The sequence below is a fragment of the Opisthorchis viverrini genome (assembly GCF_000715545.1).
Source record: "Opisthorchis viverrini unplaced genomic scaffold opera_v5_321, whole genome shotgun sequence".
NCBI lineage: Eukaryota > Metazoa > Platyhelminthes > Trematoda > Opisthorchiida > Opisthorchiidae > Opisthorchis > Opisthorchis viverrini.
In genome coordinates, this window is record NW_008751979.1 from 105 (window position 1) to 27565 (window position 27461).

Here is a 27461-nt window from a genome sequence, read left to right on the forward strand (position 1 = left end):
GGTGGCTTAATTGCCCGGTTGCATGTGCACCTCTGAGCTTCCGTATTAGGTATATCCTTTGTTAAAATAGCCAACCCGGGATCCGACGGCGGTAAGAATGGTTAGAGGATCAGTGGCACTGCGTCCCGGTGATTGTCACCGTTCAACTGAGCAACCAAAGTTTTAACTTCGAATCTGAATGTCTTGAGGTCGAATGTTTCTGGAACATTGTAGAATTCTCAAGAGAGACAAAACTGTCAGATGATGGTTCCGGACATTTCCGTACATGCAGGCCTCGTGGATAAAATGCAGAACTGAGGAGCGCAAGCTTCAGTCGTGCAAGTCGCACATGGATATTGGAGTCCGAAGAATGAACTCAGATTGTGTTGGGTGTTCAGGGAGATAGCAATCTCGGGGGCTTATGACATTATTCGGTAAGTCCGGTACAAGTCACGTTAAATTGTACAGAGCAAATGACCACAAAATGATAAAGCAAGTAGTAAGTTTAACGCGGTGGAGGGACCGCAAGTATAACCATCTGCGGGAATTTCTCGACGGGAGAGGTATTCCACAGAACAACACCTGATCATAAAGATAATCATGAGTAATGTTGACGCACCTTTTTGCGTTCACCAGTCTGATAAGCCACGTAGCGCGCATGCTCCACGGTTTCACATACCAAAGCATTACCACACGCGAAGGTTAGTGCCTTCTTCACAATGATTGGGTCACACTGGATAACATCGATGACCAAGTGTACATTTGGTGGATCGCTGATTTCTCTGAAAAAAGATATAGGAAACTGTTTATGAACTGAAAAGTCCTCAAGCGGGGAGCATTGTCCCGGATGAAATTCTACTGTTTCAAATATCTCCAGATAAAAATTCACCTTCAATAGCAAGGGGAACCTTAATTGAAACCTTTGAACCTTTTCAACGCCAACAAAACAAAATTTGCCTAATTTGCTTCAAAGTGCTGATAGCAAATGTATACCTGAGGCAGGATGATAAGTGGAAGAACTTACCGCAGGCGTTCATCAATTGGCTTCACATCGAGAAAATCAAGAGGAAGGAACGTCTCCGGCTCTATTCTTTGATCTTTCATGTACTGAATGCATTCTTTAGCGGTTTTCTCGCTATCGCACACAATTGCGTCCATATATTTCCCAAGCACTTTTGTTATGGCAACTTGATAGCGTCGATGTGATGGTTGGCACATTTCCAGCAAGCGCCCATGCTGCAATGACGTAATTTGTCGAGCAGACAGATAGATGAAGCACAAGAGGAAAACAGCCTTAAAACAACCGACTGCAACCGAAATTTTCCGAAAAAACATCAAATTAGTTTCTTTGGTCACCATCAGATTAATCGGGGAAAATCAGTTGCTCCACCTACTGTCATGGGATGCTAAGTAAACAGAGCGCACAACTGGTGAGGCAATGAAGAAAATAATGAAGCAAACCATGAGAACAGGAGCTTACCACACCAGGGAACAATCTTTTGAGGTTTTCAATTAACTCTTGTTTTTTTGCTGCTCGCGAGGATTCGTGTCGCTCGACTTTGGCTTCGCCTAACTGGCAAACAACAGCTTCTAACTCCGTATTGATTTCGTCTATACGCCTGGTTGCCTGTTCCACTTCTTCCCGAATAGCCTTTTCAGTCTCACGTTGCTCAGTGATTGCACGATTGCTTGATCTGGTTGCATGGAATGGGAGAGATAGAGTGTTTCGCACCGTACCGCATACATTAAACCAGGACCCCCAGGTAAAAAGTATTGATTTTATAAGTGACATTAAGACAGATCTGCAACGTTGCGGACAGAAGGCGATTGGAAAATGATTTGAGTTATACACAGATTGTTTAGTTCATCTCGTGCAGGTGGTATTGAATAGGTTCACGCAGAGTACCATATTAATGCTCCCTAGAAAACATCGAAAAGAACCTGACTGTTCCTCCATGAAGATGTCTGTGTCAGGAGAGATGTTCCAATGCGTAATCAAACGAATACGGGCAGTGCACCAGAAAATGAACTGCCGAATATTTTACCTGCTTCCATTTTTTTGCTTAAACTGGCATCCTCCGAAGCATTCTGATGCAGTTCTTCCAAAACTTTCAACTGAAACCAACCAAGAATAAGGTGGCGGATGAACAAAGCACGTGGTTGTACAGCCATTGTCTTCTGGCCGTTAGGAAATTTATAGTATACTGATCGGTGCGCTCACCAGTATGACTGCAACTCATCCTTCGGTGCATCCTGACTAGTAAGATCGGTAACTCGTATTATTTTAGCTTACTTCCTTCGGCCTGTTATCCACATCCCGCGGGTTCCTGCTCGCCACCTGTTTTACTTTTTATTTGAGGAGTTAGCAAAATAATTTACTTTCTGTACTTTATACACACTCCCTCTCACCAAATCATTCAGCTCTTATAAACATGTGATCACCACTTCAATAGTGCCTGAGTAGCTAAGTAGCTGCGCTATGATGCAATGGAGTTGGTACGAATAAGCAATCCTAGCTATATAGGTATAGGGATACGAATGACCTCCGAGTGACCTCCAAAAAAGACCCTATATTATGGAGGATCTATTGAATGAGCTGAATTATTTTGTGGTAAGGCAAAACATCTAGTCACCCTGATGAACGAAGCTGAAACGAACAACTGCGCCATTAGTTGAATCAGAATGACAGACTGAGGTCCTTCTAGTCACAAAACGGAAATGATGTTCATTGGTACTACATTATGAGTATCCTACAGAAGATGTTCCAAATTTCAGAGAAACGGTCTATCGGAAGAATGGCCGTCATTCCAGCGCGCCAGAAGCAAGCAATTTTCTGGTGAGGATACATAGAAACTTAAAGCAATCGCTGGCAAGTCAGTTGCTTGCATAAAAAATATGGCTAACGTGCGCAATCAGTAAACCACTACTGCAAACAAGTGACTGGTGGGGCGAGATGGGTCAAGTGGTTAGAGCGCGAATCTACTGACCGAAGGGTCCGTCGTTCGAACTCGAGCTTTGCCTTTCGACTTCCCCGGTCTAGGCTTGGGCAACCTCCCAGTATCCCAGCCCTCGTGCTTACTTCTGGTGGCATGGCAGATAGGCACCGAAAGGGTGCTACGGTTGAGGGACTGGTGGGGCCACCACAATGAACTTCAAGTATAAGGGTTCTCACGTGTCCGGCGTCACACACAATCTGACCATTACGGTTGGGCATGAAAACGCGTTTCATCGGGAAACAAGAACAGAAGCGATCTGTTTTGTGGAACGATCACAGAGTACACATGTAGGTTGATTGGGTTCAGCAAGCAAGCAAAGATTCCCCAATATATCCAGTCCTCACCGCGAGGTTATATACAGCCCATTTTGGATGGATGCAGATTCACAGTATCACACGAAAGCCAATCCAGACCGAAAATTTGTAGTCCACTAGGTACTGCGGCGACTAACCTCGGAAAACAACAAATGAATCATGAAACAAGGTCTCCGTTCGAGAGCAAACGTCGACAGCTAACACTAATGCATAGAGCCAGAGCGATATAAACGAAGGGGGGAGAGAGACTTGAAAAATCTATCTGAAATGCCCATCCAGTCGTTGCCGATGATAATGGTGCAACTTACTCAATGTACTCCATCAGCTTCTGTAAACGTTTCTTATTTTCATTGAGCTCGGTTTCTTTGCGTTTAAGAGAGCTTTCGATCTCATTTTTACGCCGATCAAGGGCATCATACAGATCCTTCTGCTCGTTGTATTCACGATTCAACCCATCCAAAACCGCGGAGAGATGAGAAGTTCGCTCAGCGACCTTCTGTTTCAAACGATGATATTCATTTAGCTATAAAGGGGCCGCAGAAACCGCAGAAAGAAAGATGCAATTAAACGAACCAGTCAGTTCATCGCGGAAAGATAACATCTCAGCGCCATTGGAGTGAATAAAAGAAGTAGGCATAAGAGTGAATGACTTGCAACTGAAGCGGCGGGCCACTTATGTGTTATATGGCTAACGTGCGCAATCAGTAAACCACTACTGCAAACAAGTGACTGGTGGGGCGAGATGGGTCAAGTGGTTAGAGCGCGAATCTACTGACCGAAGGGTCCGTCGTTCGAACTCGAGCTTTGCCTTTCGACTTCCCCGGTCTAGGCTTGGGCAACCTCCCAGTATCCCAGCCCTCGTGCTTACTTCTGGTGGCATGGCAGATAGGCACCGAAAGGGTGCTACGGTTGAGGGACTGGTGGGGCCACCACAATGAACTTCAAGTATAAGGGTTCTCACGTGTCCGGCGTCACACACAATCTGACCATTACGGTTGGGCATGAAAACGCGTTTCATCGGGAAACAAGAACAGAAGCGATCTGTTTTGTGGAACGATCACAGAGTACACATGTAGGTTGATTGGGTTCAGCAAGCAAGCAAAGATTCCCCAATATATCCAGTCCTCACCGCGAGGTTATATACAGCCCATTTTGGATGGATGCAGATTCACAGTATCACACGAAAGCCAATCCAGACCGAAAATTTGTAGTCCACTAGGTACTGCGGCGACTAACCTCGGAAAACAACAAATGAATCATGAAACAAGGTCTCCGTTCGAGAGCAAACGTCGACAGCTAACACTAATGCATAGAGCCAGAGCGATATAAACGAAGGGGGGAGAGAGACTTGAAAAATCTATCTGAAATGCCCATCCAGTCGTTGCCGATGATAATGGTGCAACTTACTCAATGTACTCCATCAGCTTCTGTAAACGTTTCTTATTTTCATTGAGCTCGGTTTCTTTGCGTTTAAGAGAGCTTTCGATCTCATTTTTACGCCGATCAAGGGCATCATACAGATCCTTCTGCTCGTTGTATTCACGATTCAACCCATCCAAAACCGCGGAGAGATGAGAAGTTCGCTCAGCGACCTTCTGTTTCAAACGATGATATTCATTTAGCTATAAAGGGGCCGCAGAAACCGCAGAAAGAAAGATGCAATTAAACGAACCAGTCAGTTCATCGCGGAAAGATAACATCTCAGCGCCATTGGAGTGAATAAAAGAAGTAGGCATAAGAGTGAATGACTTGCAACTGAAGCGGCGGGCCACTTATGTGTTAGCTACCCTCATCTTTTTCTAGAAATTTCTAGTGCACATGTTTTACGGCCGATAGTATGACTTGTAGCTTCATTGTAAGCCAGCACCGACACAACAGTAAGGCCGACGACCACCGTCGCAGTCGTTTACACTAACCTGGATTGTCTCTCCTACTAGTCTTCTACAACATACCGCCAAAAACCATGCAGAAAAGTTGCTTCAAGATTAATACAAATGTAAATACAAATGCAAATGTACGTTCTGATCAAATTCGTCCGATTGACAAATGGCTGAAACCGTGCCCAGCAAGGCGGATATTGGGGTTCGTCGAGCTACTTTTCGGGGTGAATCGTACTGGATGAATCTAAAATGGCACATGCGTTAGGAGCTATTCTGTGTTCAGTGTGTCAAACAACCTATTCCGACAAACCTTGTCTACAGGAAACAGCATAAAACTGCAATCATGTACAAATCGGTTAAAGTACTTGGTACCTGTGCAATGGTTTGCGAACATGGACAATTCACAACGCGAACTGAAGGGATGAAAAGATTGTCAGCAAGCAACAGCTAAACTGTTTTGGTTGGTTGACCACTATCATACACTATATACTTCTGATCGACTGCTCAGGAGATTTACATCAACCTATGTTCTCACGGCAGACATTCGTCTGAGTCACGTGCACTTTCATTACTGTAACACATCCTAAGTACGACCATGATCAAGCGTTTATTCTGAACAACAGAAAGTGGACAGTCAGATTCTGATCAACGTCCGAATCGGTGGCTGAGTCAAGCCATATGAGGGGGTGCAGTCACGATATACAAGAAGTTTAATCCTTTACGTGGTTTCAAGGTTGGATACTCTGAATCCAAAAAAAATCAGTGTGTGATGTGGCAGATAAATGTAGCTGTCAGCATTGTTAGTGACAGCACTACTGTTAAACAAGCCTGTCAACGACATCCAGCTAAGCCGACTTATATTCAAGAACATTTGTAGAAAAATCAAAACAACTGAGGATTCACGGTTATGCATGTTGTGCGCACCAATTGAACACCAGGAGTTAGCTTAGAGATTCTTCACCTGGATTCCAAAATGGTAGCGAGAATTCAGGACTCTTTGTTGTACTGTAAGGACAAGTTTTTGCATCATCCCGGCTAAGATCTTTTAGCAGACTTAAGGACTTCCCGCCAACCGTACTCTTGTCTACTCCAACTCAAACTGCTTTCTCTAAAATACAGGCTGAACGTGCGGATTGTATTTGATGGCTCGATCTGCCAAAAGACCGAACCCAGCCGACATATTCAAGCGCAAGCTTCAACAAGACTCATTTAAGAGCCTAATTGACAAGGTGCTTATTGAGGGCAATTCTGTAGATGTTCTGATCTCTGAATAATGTAGACAGGTTTTCGTCTTTCAGTTCATCCAGGATCACCTGGGAATCCAGTTTACCTCAGATTAGAAAGAAATTGGTATTACGGCCCTTATATGGACGCAACGCCATACGTCCGTCGTACACAACGATGTACATAGAAGAAGCCTACTCCTAAACAGGAGCGCAACCATATCTATTGCGGCGACAATCCGCCCGATTACTGTTCTGTGACATAGGTTGACTTTTGCTTCAAAAGATTTACTCCAACGAAGACTGAAAGCCAAAAACCTCGAAAGCCAATCAGCAAACTCATTGCACACTAAATAAGTAATGGCAAAGCAATAATTCAAGTGTAGCAATCTCTTGTGTGTAGACGAGATGCTGCCAAGCCTAGATAGGAGTAGTCGACAAACCGGGGTTGAGTTCAAACGACGTACACCCGTCACCAGCCGTGACCACGGAGACTACATGATAACCGAAGCGGAACCCATTCCACAGTCACATTCTGGCTCTGGTTCTCAACTGAACACCTAATATATCCCAACTTCAAAATCAGATTGCAAAAACACACTTGTCTGTCCACTTTCCCTGTGCGGTGCGGCGAAATACGTTCGAAATACGACTACACAAGCACGCGTGCTAGTTTGACAAACAAACCAGGAAGGCAAGCACTAGGTTCGTAGGACAGTATGTAGTTAATTAAGCCGTGAACCCCAGTATTCTAGAAGACAAAAACCGTCCTACCCCTACCAATACTACATTGGGATGATTGCCATCAGGCTGCCTAGAGCTCCGGGTAAAAGTGCCTGGTGCACTTGTTACACCTAACTTAGCCTCTTAAAACAAGTGTGCCCGTCAACATGTCAATGTCTACAAACACATTCACATCATTGACACGAACACAAAGACCTCCCGGTCATTCGGTCGGTCACCTGAACTTAGATATCTGGTGAACAATGACCAATAAGGCTAAGTCGCGCTATTGTTTTTTGCACTCAGTTTGCTTATTTAATTCTAGTTGCAACATCTAGGCCTGAGGAAACCGAAGTATTCGATAGTCAGCTGTTATATTTTTCTTCCCAATGTTATTCTATCGTGAAGCCGGGTTGAAGAGCACAAGAAATCTTCACCTTATTCCCAGTAAATATCGTAATGAGCCAGTTTTTGGATCCAGTAACCAAAAGATCGAAGCCGAAGATGGGGAGTGAGTAAAATGTCACACGTTCGAATGCACCTGATCTTTGTGAAGTGGTGAGCCTAAGTCAAAGTAGGTCGCGGTCAAAGATATTTTGAAGTGTCAAATGAGGGACTTCAAAGTAGCAGATAAAAAGTGAGGACCTGATACCAAGAACTTAGAACCAACGGTTTAGCCGAGGTTTGGTTAACGTCTGACAATAAAATGAGTCAAAACTGTCCCTCATGAAAGACAAACCTGTGTCTCTTCTAGTTCAAGGTTAATACCCTGTTCCAAGGACTTTTTTGTTTGCTGTTGTTCATATTCTCTCTTCAGGGAAGAAATCTTTTCAGATTCGGCTTCAAGCTGAGCAATTTCCTGGAGATGACTGCTGTGCAACTGCTTGGCATTCTCCAGAGATTTTCTGTGGAAAAATGCATTAATGAAAACGAATATACTTGGATTCCTTGTGTTTTTCTGTCACATGTCGCAGAAGCTGTGACACTTTGATGAACTCCGGTCTTCGCTTGCCAATCTTTTGTTCCTGTATACCTCTGTTATCTAAATTTCACCTCGAACTTACACATTTTTTAATCTCTTGCTCCACTGATGACTGGTCGCGATTAACTTTTCCCAATTCACGACGTTTCTCTTTCATTTCTTCTTCAATAGACTGTCGTTGTTCGTGTTCAGAGGCCAATAGCTCTTCACGTTGCTTCAGCTCCTCACGAACCCGCCTGATTTCCAAATCGTTATAGTAAAGCTTGAACAGATGGAGTTCCGTGCGCTTCAGCGCCTAAAATGCAATTACAGGCCATCTAACTCAAGCACATAACATCAAGGAGATGATAATATTGCGAAAGCATAAGAGTAAATGAGAAACAGTAATCATTAGGAAGCTGACCTTGGGTTAAGCTCGTACAACACCTCCAAAAAATGACAGGCCGCAGGCATGCTTCAATGCCAGCGAACCGTAACCAGACTTTCCGAAGTGATCATCTCTGAGTCTTTGATGATGAATGAGTTAGCTTCTTAGATGTCGTGGTACGATAACTTTTCGTCAAAAGGTCATACGGGTAATGTCCTCAGTACAATTCTGACTTTCAAGATACGACATACATCTAGCCATTGAACAATCAGATATCTACAAGAAAAACAGCGAGCCAGTGGAGAAGATTCTCCCACGCTGTTTGACCCCGAAGTTGGCCATATCCACTGAAACCACTAGATGAGATCACCGCTGAATACCGACGAGTATCCACAGATAAAATTGGCTAGCAACCATATTTTATACAACACAGAGTGTACCTTACCAGAAGACCATGTAAAAAGTAAAAGCAGTAAAAGTGACAGCGCAAATTTAAACAGCCAGTGGGTAGTTACCATGGGTCCGTCCTTCAATGCACACCAAACTACCAAAGCTATTTCATGATAGGTGAACTTAACCATCAATACAACTGTGAAGAAAGTGGAACGGAATTAATTTTGAGCGCTTCTGTATAACATGTTCTATTTAGCCTTTACTAAATCAGAAAGCAAGTAAAATGCCCACAGGACAGTGGATCAGAAAGCCACAAGGGGTGCACGTTGAAGATCCCAAAAACATACATTACAAAAATATCTATCTTTTTTTAGAAGTGACTAGTGGCCTGACAAAACTTTATCTGACACAGGATTCTAACAACTACACACGCGAAGTAATATTATCACTATTTGATGAAATTTCCCGCTGCGCGACCGACGACCCGCTATCTAACTGTCTCTTTACAAACTATCCAGTACCTCCGAAGAACTACGCGGACCTGGTGGGACCATCAGATCAGTAATCCCGAAGTGTGCCAGATGGTCTTGACCACGTACCCCGTAGAACTGTTAGCCCAGTCTTGTGTGAAATGGAGACGACAAATGAGGGGTCATTCTGTGCTCTAGAAACGAAGCGTCAAAGACAATGGGAGTCAGTCGCATTGGCAAATACCGCCTCTCAGGATGGGAGCCAAGGGGGCGAAAAAAAAGAGTCAGTGACCCTGAAAGATATGGCTGTGTATCACACCAAACTGTGCCTTGCATCAAGCTATCGCTTTCACTGCACCACCCTCACTCCCTGCCATACCGGAAGAACGGAACCAGCCGACGTCAATGAGCTCATACAGCCATCGCTTCCAACGCATGATTTTCATTTCCTTAGTTTCCCTGTCCTCGGTAAACCAAGCTGTAACACCAGAAACTAGTGCAACCGGGTGCACGGTTGCTTATCTACAAAACTGAACTGAACTCGTCCCAGTGCCATGCTACAAATAGAACGCATTTCGATATCTCGAATATCGTACGTGCAGTAACATGAGGCGGAAAATAAGTTGGAGAATATCATAGATAAGAGAACAAATCAGGATTCCATCGACTTTCCGTAAACACTGAATTGATTTCCTTATATGTGTACGTTGCCAGATATCTTTTATCTAACCACAACGAAGGTGGCCGTTCTGGGATAGATTGCTATTCCCCCACACCTTGCTCCTCAAACCACTTCCATAAATTCACTCTTTTCCGATAGTGAATCGATCCCGTAGCAGTTCCTAAAGCACCATCAAGACTCTGGAATCCTTCAAGTCGATGTCCATCTTGTGGTGATTTCCACCTATTTAGGCCTCATGATGACACATATTTCACCCAGCGGCGCTATATAACCTGCTTCTAAATGGTTGTATTTTCCCTTCATTGGTCCCCGACAGTGGGCTCACTATCCGTATTTGGTTGCCAAAATAATTCGGAATTCACTGAAATAAACGCACCAGGTCTTGCTGCAGCTTCCTGTAGCGTTCAGCCTCATCGATTTCAAACTTGGCCTCTTTACGCTCCGCGACGATGCCTTTCTTTTTGTTCAGGTTTAGTGTAGTGTTTTCTTCCAGCATATGCATTTCTAATTTGGCGCTATCGTACTCTTCTTTGAGTTCAGCAGACCTACAGATAAACGGCTCACACTGAAAATAGACATACTTGCTGATCTCTTCGAACATCTGGCATCTTTCTCGTGCGTTTTTCATGGCAATACTTTCCACAGCGCCTTGAAATACTAGGAAATTCTTCACCTTCATGAAAATATGAATCTTCTCAAGAGCCGCGGCGTATTCATCGACTCTAACAGCCTAGGAAAGACATGTAAGCTACCTGATGACTTACTGCGCCATTAATTCTGTATTCTGAAGTGTTGCCATGAATCACTCGACTGAACCTTATCTCTTCACCATCAGGCATTTCGTAAACGGCTGTCACGGAAGCCGACTTGGAAACAGGTTTTCCCACCACCGACCCATGTATTAGATCCTGAAGAGCATTACCTAGATTCTTTCAATGCTACATACGTTCAATCGCCGAACGCGGAGATGACGGGTGTTTTCCCCCAAAACAAAACTGATGGCATCCATCAGGTTTGACTTGCCTGAAAGTTGGCTGAAAACCCATCACAAGCCTTACCTGACCCATTCGGTCCGATAATAGCCGTAAATGTTCGAAACGGACCAATGACTTGTCTCCCTTTATATGACTTGTAATTTTCCAGCTCGATGTACTTAAGACGGCCACAAGCCTCGGCCATCTTACAGGGACGGCTTTCAGCTGTGAACCCAACAGGTGTTCGAGCACTGATTGGTTCACGGATTCACGGATTGATACACAGGATCGAGGCTTTTGCCCAAGTCTCCCGGGTCGGTTTTGTTCTTGTCGGTCAGTGGCTGTCGTTCACCTGAAAGGCACAAGTGAAAAAAGGGTGTAGCATAGTCCAAGTGAGGGCATAAAGGGTCCCTATAGTTTATTCACGGATTCATAGATTGATACGCAGAATTGAGGCTTTCGACCGAGCTTCCTGTCTCAGGTTTGTTCTTGTCCCTCAGCGGACATACTGGAGCAGTGGCCTGCCAAGGATCCAAGTTAGACGGCCGGTATTTTCTGCTTGTAGCAACGCTGTTGGGGCGCGATTGTTGTTTAGGTACAGATAGCCCACAATACCACCTTCATTCGCTGATGGAATAGTCAAAGATTCCTCCTTGAAATCCCACTAGACTCCAAATAAGTTACTAATGAACGCCAAGATTCCCACCGAGCCACAACACCTATGGATGGTAATCACTCCAAAACCGTCAGACATTCCTGGGAACCACCTATCGGGCAGCGCCAGCCAAGTTTGCACGACAGGTTTGCAAAAGGGGCTGTTTCTGTCCACATTGTGAACGGGGCCAGCCCTCGTGATATATTGTGGGAATCCACTTGCCATCAAGCTTAATGTAATATCGCTTCGCAAGTTGCCAGTGGGCCGCACAGAATAACCGCATCACCCACACCCGTATAAATGGCGCAAAACGCCATCCACGCTAACCACACAACGCGCAAAACGTACTGCAACATTTGCGTTGTTAGGAGGACCACAAGGACAGCTAGGAACCGAGGCTTACTTGTTTTTCCCGTACAAGGAAGTACCGTTATAGTTGCTGTTGATTTTTCTCGAGGAAAGTATGCTTATGTCATTCCCAGGTTATTGAATGGCCTTGTGCCTCCTGGGGGGATAGAACAATCTAACTTGCGAAACGGTGGCTAGACTCAGATGCAAAGGAGAGACAAGCGCCCCATCACAGCAAGGCGACGAATGCTTAGGCCGATTTGGCCCCCACCATCGGTTTCAGTGGCTGTGCAGACACTGAATCCAGGACGAACGCATCAACTGCAACAGGCCTTCGGGACAAACTTACACCAACCCCCTCAAATGAAGTTCCGCCAACTAGCTTGAAAAATAAACCGAGTAACAGGTGGGCCGACGCTTGCAAATATTATCTACAGTGAGAGTGACAAATTGAAGCAGAACACAAAACTGATCTACGGTAGTGGATGCGCGTGAAAATAGGTGAATGATGTGTGGAAGCAAAAAGAAGTGTGCCGGTGACATGTGGTGCGTGCAGAAGGATCAGAGTGCAACATCCAAGAAGGTGAATAAACTATCTTGAAAACGCAAGGGGCTTAAGGCCCCACCAAAAGCGCATTCAGAAAAGGCGAGGATGGTGCTCCTCGAGGACAGAGGATCGTTATTATCTATGGGTTCTCGGGACCTAACATTATTCGTCCACTTAAGATGGCTGGGAATCCGGGCCACATTCCTAATAATAGAACGTTGAGACTTAGAAATTTTTCACTGCCGAAAACTTGTGAACCAGGGCCGGCCATACTGAAATTCACAAACCTATGATTTACCGAAATTTTTTTCTTCGCGGTTGTAGAAATAGATCTTCCACAGCCAACCATGTCCAGGTCTAGGTTGATGATGATATGTAGAGGCGACACCCACTGTGACGCAGACAGTGGAATGCAGACATTAAAGGTTCCCCAATTTTCCTTGAAAATCCATGCAAGGAAACTAGACGGGAACCCCAGCAGCTTGACTTGATTCACCGAGAGAGTGTAAAGCGGGTGACAGGGACAAACGTTCAGAATTATGTTAGTGTTTACCGAAGAGTTCTCACTTCAGTGATGTTGACCAGCATAACCATGTGACAAAAAGGATGGGTTTCTACAATGCGAACCACGTGAACTGTCACTGTTCGCCAGAAGCCTCAATGGTTAGAGGTTGCGTTTGATTGTGAATTGTCTAAGCAAGTACACGAAGTACGGATAAAAGTGGTTGTGTCTGAATCGAAATTCCCGAGTGGGCATAAATGGCGTTTGCAGAAATGTGCCTACATCAGAAAAGCTGCACCAGTAAATTATGTTGTCTGGAATATACTACTTATGGGGCTTATGGCAAAGACATTCAGTGAAACGGTCAGGTTATTATTGCGATTAAAAAATTCAGTATGCGCTTCAGTTCCTATTGAGTTGCCCATTTAAAATATATGGTTGCTGTGTGTTGAAGATTAGATCAGAATCAGATCTCTGGCCACAGGTTGCCAATTGTGAATCAACCTCACCGACAGATGAGGGTGTTGAGTTAATGATCAAGCTCAAACATTTCAACTAGGGCTAGATGTTTAAAGCCCAGAAAATAGGCAATAAGGTGGAAAGCCTCCCGATGGATAAATTGCTCATATAAAACATCTACATTATCCATCCCTCCACATGACGTATGCAAATCTGTTGAACGGAGACCGGTTGAGTGACAAGACCCCTTCGAATGTGTGATCACGGGGTATTCGGATAATATTGAGGATCTGTGCATTTTACAATCACTATACAAAGACGACCATGTTGCTGTTCAGTTAATTTGATCTGGAAATACTCGCGGGTATAACCAGAACAATGTGCACACACAAACGCAATGGGCCAACACGTAATAATACCGGACGCATTTGTGCTGAACCTGTGTAGCAGCGTGGATCACACCCTAGTTGATGTATCAGCCTGTGTGAAAACATCCGTACATTCGTATTTTTTATTTTTAGCGCTGTTATTCACGATCAGTGAATCAGCATATTCATGCCACATTCCAGTATCACTTCCATCACGATAATGAATTTCTAACCAGATTTTGCTTTCGCACTCATGTGATAATAAATGTGGACCATTTTTGCCCACGGCATATTTAACGTAAATATCAGGATCGCATTCCCGCGGGATTCACTAAGTGTAGGGTCTGAATTCGGTGTAATACTGTAGAGCATTTGACGAAGAGATCCCATGTCCCAAAATGCTACCAGATGATCTGTAGGCTACAACTGGCCAGCTTTTTCGTTTGCCTTTGAGAAGTCCAGGCACATGGGACAAACAAAGTGAAAATTTGCATGGGGTCTGTAAGGCCGGCAGCCTCAGCGAGCAAAAGTTAGGCGGAGGTGCATCTTTTTATCCGCATATGCGAAAGTTTTTCATTCACATCTGTTTCCCCCTTTTCTTTGTGGGATGTCAAGATGACTAGGTCACCTTCATCAACTGAGAAGAGAACTTGTTGGTCACGCGACACTAGGCAATCTATGATAAAGCGGTCATGCTCTGTCCTGAGTTTTATTAAACCTGGCCGCTTTATGCAGCCGACAATATTTAGTCCTTTCAAGAGTCATCTGAATAAAAACAGTTGGTTACATGACTTTCTTCCTTCGGAAGATAACGTCGCAGAAAACTGCGGAGTTCAAGTTCACCACCTAATAGAATACAAAATTTGGGTCAATGTGTGTCCAGTTTGAAGCTTTTAAAAGCGGAGTGTAATTTGACAATAATACTTAGCTCGCAAATGTGCGCATTAGTTATTGTGTGGTCCGATAAATCAACATACCTCCGGAAGTTGAAAGATACATGTTTTTTTCTGAATCGCGTGTCTGACTTTGTGAGAGGTCCAAAACGAATGCAAGAGACATCCTTACAGGCTCCTGTTTGTTAGTTATTCTCAGCAAAGGGGGGCCCAACCGACGTTGATTGAGTAGTTGTTAGTTAAGGCTCTGATGAATTTAAGTTGTGGATCTTGAAGGGTGTGTTTCCAAAGGAAGTAAAATTGCAGAGAATGTGATGGGTTAGCTCGGCGTAGGGCCGTTTTTCGTCAGACCAATTTGAATTCTGATTTGCAAGATTGTGTGGGCTGTGTGCACATTTTGTTCGTTTTCCGTTGTATTTTGTGGTTTGGAAGACTGCGCCATGTTCAGTGTTCAGATCAGTGGGATGCCTTGCGGAGATACAGTAGAAAAATTGTATAATATACCACGATGCCTCCAGGTTTGTCGAAATGCAAAAGGAGCTTGCTTAGAAACAAGTGCCCGCATGACACTTGTGCCTATTAAATTAACGCTTGTGTGCGTGGGCACAAGTAGCATAAAAAAGAGGAGGCAGAGAATGAATATATTGTCACTAATCCGTCCGATAACTTCAGCGGGTTTTACGCATAAGCGCTGATTATTGAGCAGGTCTCGATCGTTTCCGTCTGCGTCTCAATTCTCCTAACTTCGAAAAAACAAGTTCTGATCACACAGATTATATCAGGTTCTGGCGGGCTCTTAAATATGTCCCCAAATGACCTTACCTTTTCTAGGTTATCTTGAAATTTACTAGTGAAAGGGGGGACATTTCCTCCGTATGGTGTTTCCGAGACACAGACGCTGGGTAGCACCGGGAAGCAGATTAATTCAACAGCGTTAACTTCCTGGGTTATTTTTATTTCAGAATCTTAACCATTCTGCGTTCTAAGCCTACTCAGATGGAGTTAAAGGGTTGCCTCAACGCCGTCCTCTACAAGGTAAACTGAGCAGCGCCGATAGGTGTTGCGGTTTTGACACCAATTTGGTCCCTGCTTCGCCATCAGCTGCTGAATTGCGTTGTTAAATGCACACTGAGCGAGGCCTTTTCCGGTGGCGGCAAAATGTTTGCCAAAACATAGATTCATCAACGGCCCCAATGGCGTTGGGATACCTTCGTTCTAATGGCTGAAGCATATCCTGAGGTGCTTATTTTCGCATTATCTGTTTCCGAGAACCTTAATAAACCTTTCAGGTGGTCACGAAGACGAACTTATCACTTACGCTCATGTGTGTTTTTCTGCAGAATAAGATAGTCTTGATCAGTGAAGCCACGCATTTAACTGTAAGTTCTTTGCAGGAAAAGTAAGTACTTTCAAAGTTTCATCAGGAAATTTCTCCTAAAATTCGATGTGCCCCAAATGGTTATGCTGCTTACGTCAACCCACGCGTCCATACATTTGTGACATGTTTCTGACCAGCCAGTGAAATTCGAACCGTCGGTGCAACTGCTCGTTATGAGAACACACAAAACTTTCGGGAAAGAAAGCACTCAAAACGGGATAAGCGGTAGACAAAATTACTTATTTCACGGTCCCAATACCACTCGCTCGTGGGTTCACCGTTCCCGGCCCTCAAGGAGAACGCGGATGGCTTGTTTCTGCGATGAGGTTTCATGTAGTGAAATAGCACATTTATGTTTTTCCGTAAGAGATATAAAATTGTGGCATGTTTCTGTGCGTTCCACTGACGGATTTCTGGTTCAGAGTGGTCCCGCAATTTGGGGCATGTCAGCTCATCTTGTGTGCCTCCCGGAGCAAACCTTTAAAAAAAGTTGAGATCTCTCTAAAAGTAGACGCCGAATCCTCTTAGGCGGCCTGCGGCTCGTCCGACTGCAAGTGCTTTTTCGGGACGAACATCTCGTTAGCCTCGTGAACTTTCATAATAATGGTCCTCCAGAAGTTTTTCACTCAAGCTGCTTCCAGTTAAACTTGTTCAAGAAAGATGTGCATTCCTGAAAATTCCGCAAGGAAGAGTTTTGAATCCATGCTTGACCTTCGAGATTTCGGGCACAGAAGCTGGTGAAATCAATGTCAGCAGACAGCGGTCGCTATATCCTAGTGGAGCGTTAACTTGTATCTAATCATCGGAGTGTCTGTCGTTGGCGATGACCAAATCAATGGGAGATGGTAGTTGTTCCGAGCGGTTTATAGTGGGTGCAACGACATGTTGAGTCCAAGTGCTCTGTTGAACGACCTCAATCAGCGCCGCTGAAAATAGTCCGCTTGATTTGACGCACTGGAGCTCCATTCAGGGCCTTTCGAGCGTTGAAGTCGCCTACCAGTAGATGTGTGAAGTAGTAGCTGAAGGTGAGCTGCTCAAGGGTTTCCACAGATTTACGGACCCACGGATTGATACACAGGATCAACTCTTTTGCCAAAGTTTTTCGGGCTGGTTTTGGTCCTGTTGCTAGCGGCTGTCCTTCACCTGAAAAATACAAATGAAAAAAGGATGTAGCTTTGCTCCTTAGGCTTTCAGCGCGGGACAGTATGCTTTTCAGCTCGAGGATTCGCATAAATAAGTGTCTAATAGCGCTTTGAACTTGCTTCTAGAGGGAGCGTGCACAACCTTCAAAGGATAGTCATTCCATGCGGTTACCTTCTGAAATGAGAACAAATTCTGCCTGATGAATTTGTGCGCTCCGAGCTTGAAAATCTTCTTACTATGTCCCCGCCGTGCGTTTGCTGGGTCAACGGTGAAAAAGCTGCTGGCCAAGCTTTGTTCAAGCAGGGCATAAGTAGGGATTGGTTCCCCTTCGAGGCGACGATCCCCCAAGGGAAAGGGGGCAAGCACCGCGAGAATCGTTTCGTAGTCCACGGATTTGAGATTGACAACCATTTTCTTAGTGGTTCGCTGGACAATTAAGACTGGGGTAACGACTTTAGTGCGCCCCGAGTAGAAAACTTGATTGGCGTACACAAGCAGGGATCTGACGTAGGCCCCGTAGAGTATATGGAAATCCATTCGAGGTGCGCCGAATCATCGGGAAAATGTCAAGTGCCTTTTGGGCCGATTTCTCATGGTGCAGTGAGGGGGACACGTTTGAGGGGACCCAGACACCCAAATCCGTTTTGGCGTCCATCCTCATGATGCTTCCTGGTCCTTCGTTACCATCCACGACAAAGGCGTTCGCTAAGCCTCCTCCAAATGACATATGGACGCACTTCGTCATCCATAGGAAGGTGCCGGTCCAACGACCACTGTCCTGGAGCGCCTGCATCCATTTGAAGGATACTGTCATCAGGACTCCAGAATTTTAAGTCGTTCGCAAACATTAGACGTGGACTTGCAAGAACAGCTGAAAAGTCATTGAAGTATAGCAGAAATAGCAGTGGTCCCAAGACGGATTCTTAGGGAACTCCAATAAAGACCGGCGCTGGGGAGAGTAGGAAGAAACTACCTTCACGTTGAACGATCTTTCTGATAGGTACGCCTTGATCCAGTGTAAAATTCTCCCTTAGATCCCGTAAGACTCGGGTTTGTGGAGCAGCGGGACGCATGGGACCCCATTAGCTGCTTTTGAGTAGTCGAAAAATATCGCATCCGACATGAGTCCTTCGTCCCTGGTTTGGGTTAAGCTGCCCATAAACACGAGCATGTTTGTCACGCGAGAACGGTTTGGAAAAATCCGTGTTGTGCTGAGCATATCAAATTTTTGGAAACAAGGTGACCTGGGGTAGCCTGCTTCAGAGTGAGCTTCATCACCTTGCATGACACGCTAGTGAGGCCTATAGGCCTGTAGCTTCCAGGTGAGAGCTGGTTCCCAGTTTTTGTGGATTGGTGTGACCATGGATTTCTACCAAGCACCGGGATGGCGGCCTTCGTCAAACGACTGACGAAACATCGGGTATAAATGATTTGCCAGCGTAGACGACGTTTCCCCCAGAGACTATAGATGGACCTCATCGGGCACCAACGCGCGGAATGGGTTGAACTTTTGCAAGAGTTGACGAATGTCCCCCACCGCGGAGATAGTAAGTGGCAGTTCGTAATTACGTCTTGACAAGACTGGATGTAACGAGGACGCTCTGGCAGATTATAGACCTGCATAATGTTCTCTGTAGGCCTCGGATACCACCAGTGGATCACTCGTGGGTTCCTTGTTCCTGTCCCTCAAGGAGAACGCGGATGGCTTGTCTCTGAGGCGATTTCTCATGTATTTGAACAGGCCGTTTTCGTTTTCTCGAGCGAGGTACAGAATGGTGGCTTGTTTTTGTATGTTCAATTGGCGGCTTTCTGATTTGAAGCGGTTCCGCGCTTTGCGAAACGACCCCCTGGTGATCCATAATAGGAATGACCGTTTGCACCAATTTGTGTTATCTGTGCCATCTCAGGTAGGTAGAAGGCGAACTAGTGAGAAAACTTTCAGTGATGTCAACAGAACTAACTTTCTTCTGCAGGGGCACATGGTAGATATGGTGAAATGTTTCCATGCCCAACTGGAATTTTACAGTAGGGTGATCAGCATCATAGGCTGCTGTGATGGTCCCCAAGAAGTAAAGCTGGCAGCCAATGGCAGAGCTCTGAGACAGGTATACGTACTGCTAGTCGTCTATTACATTTTAAGCTGGGAGGAACCTGGTTATCCGGTCTTTGATTAGAGGTTCAACGGTTCGAAATAAAGGAATGATATGATGGATCCCTCTATACTTAAAAGCAGTTTTCCTGGACCTCAACTGGAAATAAGGGTGGACAGCAGATTGGTTCTACTGGGTAGGGGCGTTTCCAGATTTGGTCGAGTGATTAAATAGACTTAGGACAAGGATTCTGACATATTGATCGTCGTGCCTCAGATTACCTGATGGTAAGCCGTCGCCCTCGGCACGACGGAGTTCTTGAGGGACTGAAGAAGTGCTGATATATCAGCTGGAGTAATAGTCCAGTTGCTAGCATGGGGTAACCACTTTTTGTGTAGGTGTGCGACGGTGATTGTGGGCGTGAGTTTTGGAGGAAAAAGGAGCGGTTGGCAAAATAAGTGCCCGTGTGGCCAGCTATCCTGATAGGATCAGTGATAAGTCTACCATCGATGGCAGAGAGACGAGTTACTGAGTGACCGTTTGGGGTACAGCGCTCACAAAATGGGCGGCTCAGTAATTTACACTGAGATGGTACCCCGAGAGTTCACGACATTCGATGAACACCCGAGAGGATTCTCGGCAGGTGAGATCTTGTCGATGAGGAATATTAATAGGAAATACCGAAATTCCCGTTGCTCCCTGCCGGCTCGGTATATTTCAGCATTCAAGATGTTTAGTAACTTATCATCGCGACAGACACCAGGGCGAAAAATTTAAAAGAGCAAAGCACGTCTAAGACAGGTCAGTAGGTCTTGGTAGATACCACAAATGTGTTAGGTGTTGTTGACTGGAAGGAGCCACTCCAGTCCCGGGAGGCCAGCAAAGATTAAGAAGCTGGTAAAATATCTGGGGACAAGAGGTAAAAGAGAGAACCTGGATGAGCAGTGGCGCCACAACTGACATCATTGCGCGAAACAACACGGTGATCATTTAGTAAGAAGGATTGACCAACTGTGTTGTAGCCAGATGACCCCCATTTGACAACAGGATAGACAAGCCATGGATGGAGCTGCGTAAAAGCTTGGGCCAACCCCCTCCACCAAGTTGGGCAAGCAGCTGGGCATAAAGATAAAGGCCCAAGGTGGGAAACCAGAAAGCATCCTTTGGGCTGTAGTCACCCAGCACATATTTAGACGAACTGGGGGGCATGTGCAGTGGGCATAATCCGGGAAAAGTCAGCAATAGAGGCGATAGAGAGTGTGAGTGGTAGATGGATTCAACCCATTGGTGCAAGCAGTTTGGTCTGTTCTGAAGAAATCCAGAGGGCCCCTAGAATCCCTTCTAGGGGCCGCAAAAAATTCTGATTTAGAATAGGTGCCACAGCCTCCATCCCTTGAGTTTTCCCGTCGGAGCGGTTCATATTGTAACCAGGGATTGAATTAGACGTGACTGGAGTTTCAATTTGGAGCCTTGCTTCAGTTGAACAAATCAGACTTGGTCATGCAATCGCGATGATAGCCCGAAGATTTTGGTCTTTTGGAAGCAGGGAGTGAGCGTAAAACAACATTACTAACAGGTTCATTGGCGAGTACACTGTGCCAGTTTGAAGTTCACTAGCCTCGATTACGGTGGAGTTCGGTACTAGGGGGAAATGGGTGAAAGAGGTACATGTACGTGAATAAGAGTTGACCGGATGCATGCTCGGAGTAGGCCGAAGTGTATTCAGCACTGGTGATAGAGGGTGAATAGTGGATGAAGTTTGCCTGAAGCCACGGCAGAAGTTGGAGTATGAAGTTCATTATGGGAAAGCAGACGTGCAGTTGAGAGAGGTTTTGACGCGCAGTCATTCGCATCGTCAGGAGATGTGCAGAAAAAGGCGGTGTATGGATGTGAGTGGCAGCCGAAACAAGTCTACAGATGCGGCAGAATTGGGTGAGCAGGATGCTGGAAGCGCATAAATGTCTATGCCAGCCGATGGTGTATGGGGATTTGAGATTTCACCAAACACGTGATGCATGTGAGTTGTACTTGGAGAGGCCGGAAAAAAGTCTTATGAGGAACAAAGGACAGATTCTCGGAGGTGCAGTTGCAAATTAACCACGCATGCAGGCCTCGACAACAAATACTTGAGCTCGAAAGCGTATTTTGGTAAGGATGGAACGTGGAGAGTCTGCAGTTTGGGAAGTTTGTGACGAGAACCAATGCTGTTGGCGACTGGCGTGACCATTACTCTTGTTATAGGTCGGTCACTTCTGGGCCTTAAGGGAGTGCTGCCGGGATGGTGGGAACATCTACAGATTTATTGGAAGGTAAATCAAAAAGTCTATTGCAGGAGCACTAGAGGGCTCATGGTCTTTTAAGGCTGCAAAGCTAGAGGCTACTGAATACTTCAGTGTGGGTTGTGTTGGGAGAAATCACAGAATATTGAGGGCACAAGGGTACCGTATGAGTGTCTACGTAAGTTCTGGCGCTTGGTTGAGCAAGCGGTTTGGGTACGATAGTATATGGGACCGATTCTACAGTGAGACAGGATGGATGTTGTTTTGTAGTGAGAATACAGTGAGTTTTATACATAGATACACCAGTGGTCTGCACGCTCGTGTGGTTTATCGTTTTGTTGGTCATGTAGGATATGGTACTCAGGGTACTTAGAGTACCGGGCGGTTCCATTTTGCATCGCGAAGTTGGGACATGATATTTGGTCCGAAAATTCGTGAGAATAAAAGCCGACAAATCCTCATGTGTGACATCAGAATGAGGTATATATTCAAAGTATAAAGCAGACATGGATAATACAACAGCCTCAGCGTCAACAGATACGGTTGTGGGTACAGCAGAATTTGGTGCTACTGCAGAGTACTCCAGGTACTTCGATACACTAAGTAGGTTTTTGCTTGTTTCGGTGGTTCTTCGGCTGCTGTGCTCATATGTATCGACCAACGTGGTTGTCCGGGTGGTTAGACGAATGGAGCATCTTTGACTTAGTCACTTTGAATGTCCTTAATAACACAGATTGGCGAATCGAGGAGAGTTTAATCTAGTAGCTTTTAGGGACCGAATTTTGGAATAGGGAACCTGGTGAGCTACCACTACAGTCGAGTATGAGGAGCCTCAGTTTTTGTGGTTTGAAACTTTTCGGTGGAGAAGAGCGGGGCTTGTGGTGTTATCAGACACAAGGTACCGTTTCCATCCCAAAATTGTAGTGTTATTGGGCAGCGTAGCGGACATTTCCATGTCCCCTCAACCGGCGTCACGTAATTTGTCTAGTACATGCGTGTTTACTAGATCCTGCGGCTGACCCGCTATACAAGTCAGTTCCTGTCTAGTACGCATCGGAGCGATTCATGTTTTATACACACGTCAAACTTTCCTGTATAAGAACAGAGCACAATCAAACACAAGCACAAAAATCAAGGGACGAGCGCCGTTCCGCGCGCAAATTTGACTGACCACAAGCCAGTTCCTGTCTAGTACGCATCGGAACGATTCATGTTTTATACACACGTCAAACTCTCCTATATAAGGACAGAACACAACCGAAAACGCACACCCCCACGCATCACTCACGCGTCGTAACACAAACCTGCTCGACCCAACAACAACCGCGGACAACCAGGATGGTGTAGCAGTGAATCTGCCAAAAGAAACACGATTACCTGCACCAAACCAACTTGGTGTAACTATTGCAAATTCCACTCAGAACGATAAGCCCTTCATTTGTACGTTCCCATTTTTGGTATTGTATTCGACTCGATTAAGGTGTTGTAACCTCACGCTCTTAAAACAAATATTATTGGTGTCGCTTTCTAGCCTTCTGATTTATCAAGTGGTTTTTGTTGGTAACAGTGGAGAACACTAATAGCAGCACATGGAAGATTTCGACTTTAAGGGCCATATAACTTTGCACTTGGCGCCAAACGTGCCACATTCAAGATGGTAGTTTTGGAGTGTTCAACTGGAATTTGATCGGGCGCGTTGAGTATTAGGACCTGACGACGGCATTTAATGATTTGATAAATTCCAGAGACCGTGCAAATAAGAATTATCGCTATTTCAGGATTGGTTGGATCGCATTTTGCGTCAGAAGTTAGGAGACATGTAATAGGCTATGTGGATTGGAAGGCAGTTCGTTTTGCATCCGGTGTAGACGGGCTGTAAGATTTTTCATGTTTCTGTGATTCATCCGGTCGCAAAGAGAGAACAGAGTTACTGGATTAATGAGGAAAAGGGATGTCGGTTGGTACTCCTGGACAGTCTGAGGTTATTTGGAGCGACATGTTTACCAGCCTCGAACGGCGAGGACGCTGTGAGCTGAGTCTTTTGGTTCGAGGCATTTTTTGAACATACGGATGGGGAAGATGATGGGTGTTCAGGGCCTAACAACCGCTTACAAAGGAAAACAGGATCGTTTTTATAATGTGATACGTGAGTGTAGGTTGAAAAATATATTTTTTGGGGAATACTCTGGGGAAAACTCTCGAGTTTCCAGATCGCAGCGCGAGCCCCAAATCAATCCTAGATATTTATGCGAGTTGGCCGTTTCGATTAGACTGCAAAAGCTTGGTGAATTGACAGCACATCGACGAAACTAATTGTGTAAACGAGGACTGAATGTGCTCAAAGAATTGGGTGAGGAAAACCGTTGGCCTTTGTGATCACAGCGACTTGAAGGGTCACCACAACTAAATAATTATCAAGCAAAAATGGTTAAAGACCCTTGGAAGGGCTAAAATCCAAAGAGCCTGTACAACAAATGACGTTAAAATTTTAGTTTCGAGGGCGCATATATATAGATATGTGTACATGGTAAGAATGTACGTTCTCTTTTTAAAGGTAAAAATAAGGAGAATTTGGAAAAATTCGAGAAATTTGTAGCGTGTTGGCTGGAGGGACATACATGAATTACCCAAATACCATAGCGTGTGCTTATTCTGCATGAAAGGGGAAAACGCCTTTCATCGTTTTCTATTATAACTTTTCAGAGCTGTAACGGAGGTCAAAGAATGCCGTTTAATAGGGATCGTGAAAATAGGATTTTTTCCCGGAGCCGGAGGCCAACAGTGCATCACGGTCCAAAGAAATCAGGCAATGGATCATGGGAGCAGATTTTTCTATCCCCGTATCATCTACGAAAGTTATATGAATTTTTGGCTTGCCGACAGCGAAGCGGTTCCAAGGGGCAATGTGTGGCAAGAAATCTTGTGTCCAACGCCATTAGTTTCCGCTGGTGATGATCAGTTCAGAGACCAGGAGAGGAGTCAAAGGAGGAAACACACGAGGAAGATGAAGCGTCTAATAGCTGTAGAAGGCTTTATTATGAGTGAAATTCTCACCAACTGTAGATGCGCTTCGATAGGAGGATCACGCACCAAAACTTCAGATGAGGTAATACCATACGGTCGCATGGATAATAACTACAGATTCATCCCAAAAATCATTCACAACGTGACGTCTGTGGTTAAAGCTGATGCCTTGCTTCCATACAAGCATCATTTTAATGGAAGCCTTATTGTGAAGAAAGGAAATAAAGTGGACCCGGAGGGTTCTGGATTCCATCTCGTTACAAGAATTCTGAGGTGTCTACACCTCCAGATACTCATTGAAGCAAAGTGGGAAGAAGCTGACAACAATTAGATCACTGATACCGGTTGGCGGCCACATCTCGCAGTCTACAAACAGACGCGGGTAGTAGGAAGCATCGGCAGCCCACAGAATTGTTAAAGTCATTTTCGTAACCCCCCGCCCGGTAAAGGTAGATGGTCATTCCGCACCTAGCACTATGAGTTGAGCAGGCAATCGCTTTAGCCTGGCACAGCTCATGGCCTAACCAACGGAACTTTTGGTGCTGGACACGGTATTTGATGGAACTCTCGAATGCACATCCCGTAACCGTGCTACGGATTCATCGACATTAGCCCACACGAGATATGGTTCCAAGACAACCGTTGCCGAACACCTTAAGACGTCTTGGTCCCAGTTCTTTAATCAGCCAAGCTTCGCAGCAATACAACAAATCAGCTCGCCCTGTAGACCGGTACACTCGTCGACTGAGATTCGGGGCCATAACGCCCTATACGTAGCCTTGCATATTCGCGGATTGGCCTCATGTGCCACTCCACAGTCGGCGATGATACAAAGTTCAAGATACGTAGAACGCACCACGACTTCCCGTGCATTGCCCTGGATTGTGTGCTCTGTTTTCAGTGACCGCATGTAAATGAGGATGACCTAATCCTTCGTGAATGCATGCTAACTTCGGGATGGCTTTGGTCATTCCATCCAGAAAAACCTGTATTCTATTCTGTCGGAGGCGAGATCTCTGAAGTTTACATTTTCTAAACAAAGTCCTTATCAGTAAATAATTAAACATTACGCCACAAAACCCTCTAACTTTCGTTTGCAAGCGTCTGTGATAACTGCAATCAATGCTTTTGGACTTGAGTTCATGAAAACTGACGACGTCAAGCAATTTGTCGAAACGGAAAGGGTGTGCAAGATTTTCGACCATGTGGTCACCACGTGCCTCTTGGTTGTCTCCTGAAAATGCGAAACCGGGTTGTAATTTAGCCCGGTTTGTGCTAGAAAAAGTTTAAAGAGATTTCGTGGTTCATGGATGATTTAGGGCGGGGTAGCTTGAACTGCTCAGTCACCCTTTGTGGGCTTCTGAACCAGACTCTCTGTATGACGTTTGCAACGGCGTGTATCGTGCACCTCAAAATTCTTTTGGTTTCGGATTGTTTCGAATGCTGAACGATTTTTGTGGCATTTAGTCTGTCATTTATCGGGCGCCCTACTGATAGTTTGGCGCCAGCTAACCCAGCTCTGTCGTGTCACGAATGCCCCGAAACCTGTTATATCAATGGGTCCCAAGTACCCCCCTGGATTTGGGGTTAAAAAAGACAAGCACTGAAGCATTTAATAGGGGCGAAGGGCTTAACTCATTCTGGTCAGTGTTTGTGTTATGCTTCGACAAAACCAGCATGCCAGTGTTACTGTTAGATTTGCTGAATCGCGATTTTTGAGTCCTATCCTCCTAGTGGCAGGATGACAAAAGTTGGGATGCCGGACGCGGAGTTCACACAACCCATACCACGATTGTTCGTAATGTGACTAAGCCTGAGAGAGAACCTCGCATTGCCGCTGAAAATACGATAGTAAAGCAATAAACCGCTTTGAACAGATGGCCAGTACCATTAAGTTGAACGAAGGAAAAATAACTCCTTCGCGGGAATGGAAAAGTAACGGTGGGCACAAAAGTATACGAAATTTGGTTCCTGTGTAGGTGATAAGTATCGCCGGCGAACAGCTCGTCTGCGTCAGGCAGGCTGATTCAGTCTAATTCGAGTAAAACGTCCTTTCAAACTTAGCCCACTCAAGTGGTTGTCGCCCCAACTTAGTTCACGCACCGGTTCTTCCAGCCTGGTTTTCTCAGGAGGAAAACCGATAGAATAAGGCAAACATTAAAAAGAAATGAGAAACGGAGAGAGTCGCATTCACGGAATATCTTTGGTTTTGCAATATTCTGGAAATACACCGTTCCCTGGACATGCCTCTATCGATTGGCCCGCAGCGAATACCGGAAAACGATTGGCTGTGTGGTGAATGATTTCCACCAACCGGATCTGAGCTTAGTGCTGGACAGACAAGCCGCCCGATCATTGGGCTAGTCACATGGGGGTTGGGTTCAAAGGGTCATACATCCCCTGACTGCACTGAGAGACAGTTTAGGTTCAGGATGCCGGATAACAACCCTCAGTGAAGTCTGTCGAGTTAGCTCGGAATTCATAGGCGTCCGGAAGCACCTCCGGGCTAAAGTCGCTAGTTTCGAGCGCGCGACTTGCAGATCTTGGCCGGATGACATCTGATCACCGTATCCACCTTGCTGGGCAAACACGAATCGCATTTAACACTTTGCCGCTCCAGCAAATGATGTACCCCTGCATCCTCTCAAAGCGTCTGCTATTGTTTTTGAAACAAATATGTGGCCTCCGGGTGAGCGCGCGATCGCGGCACGTTGCTGGTGAAATTGTTCCCTGGTGACTTACTGAGGTGTCTTAGTTGCCTTTTCACTGGCTGGATATTATTATGCCGTATT

General features: G+C 45.3%; 2 protein-coding genes across 2 annotated transcripts; both read right to left on the reverse strand.

Annotated features, from left to right (window-relative positions):
* Positions 1 to 598: 598 nt before the first annotated feature.
* T265_15014 (hypothetical protein) lies at positions 599 to 11188 on the reverse strand (the record flags this gene model as incomplete). Its single annotated transcript, XM_009176198.1, has 14 exons — positions 599 to 761; positions 1004 to 1215; positions 1460 to 1673; positions 3598 to 3812; positions 4158 to 4206; positions 4697 to 4911; positions 7855 to 8020; positions 8055 to 8140; positions 8180 to 8392; positions 10386 to 10554; positions 10591 to 10739; positions 10774 to 10917; positions 10956 to 11032; positions 11068 to 11188. Coding segments are annotated over 14 exons (2193 nt in total), but the record flags the coding sequence as incomplete, so codon positions are not given.
* A 55-nt stretch (positions 11189 to 11243) lies between these two features.
* T265_09963 (hypothetical protein) lies at positions 11244 to 16732 on the reverse strand (the record flags this gene model as incomplete). The annotated part of the gene is made up of 3 exons (XM_009176199.1): positions 11244 to 11335; positions 16319 to 16611; positions 16707 to 16732. The coding sequence occupies 3 exons, from the start codon at positions 16730 to 16732 to the stop codon at positions 11244 to 11246; spliced, it is 411 nt and encodes a 136-aa protein (XP_009174463.1).
* Positions 16733 to 27461: the final 10729 nt, after the last annotated feature.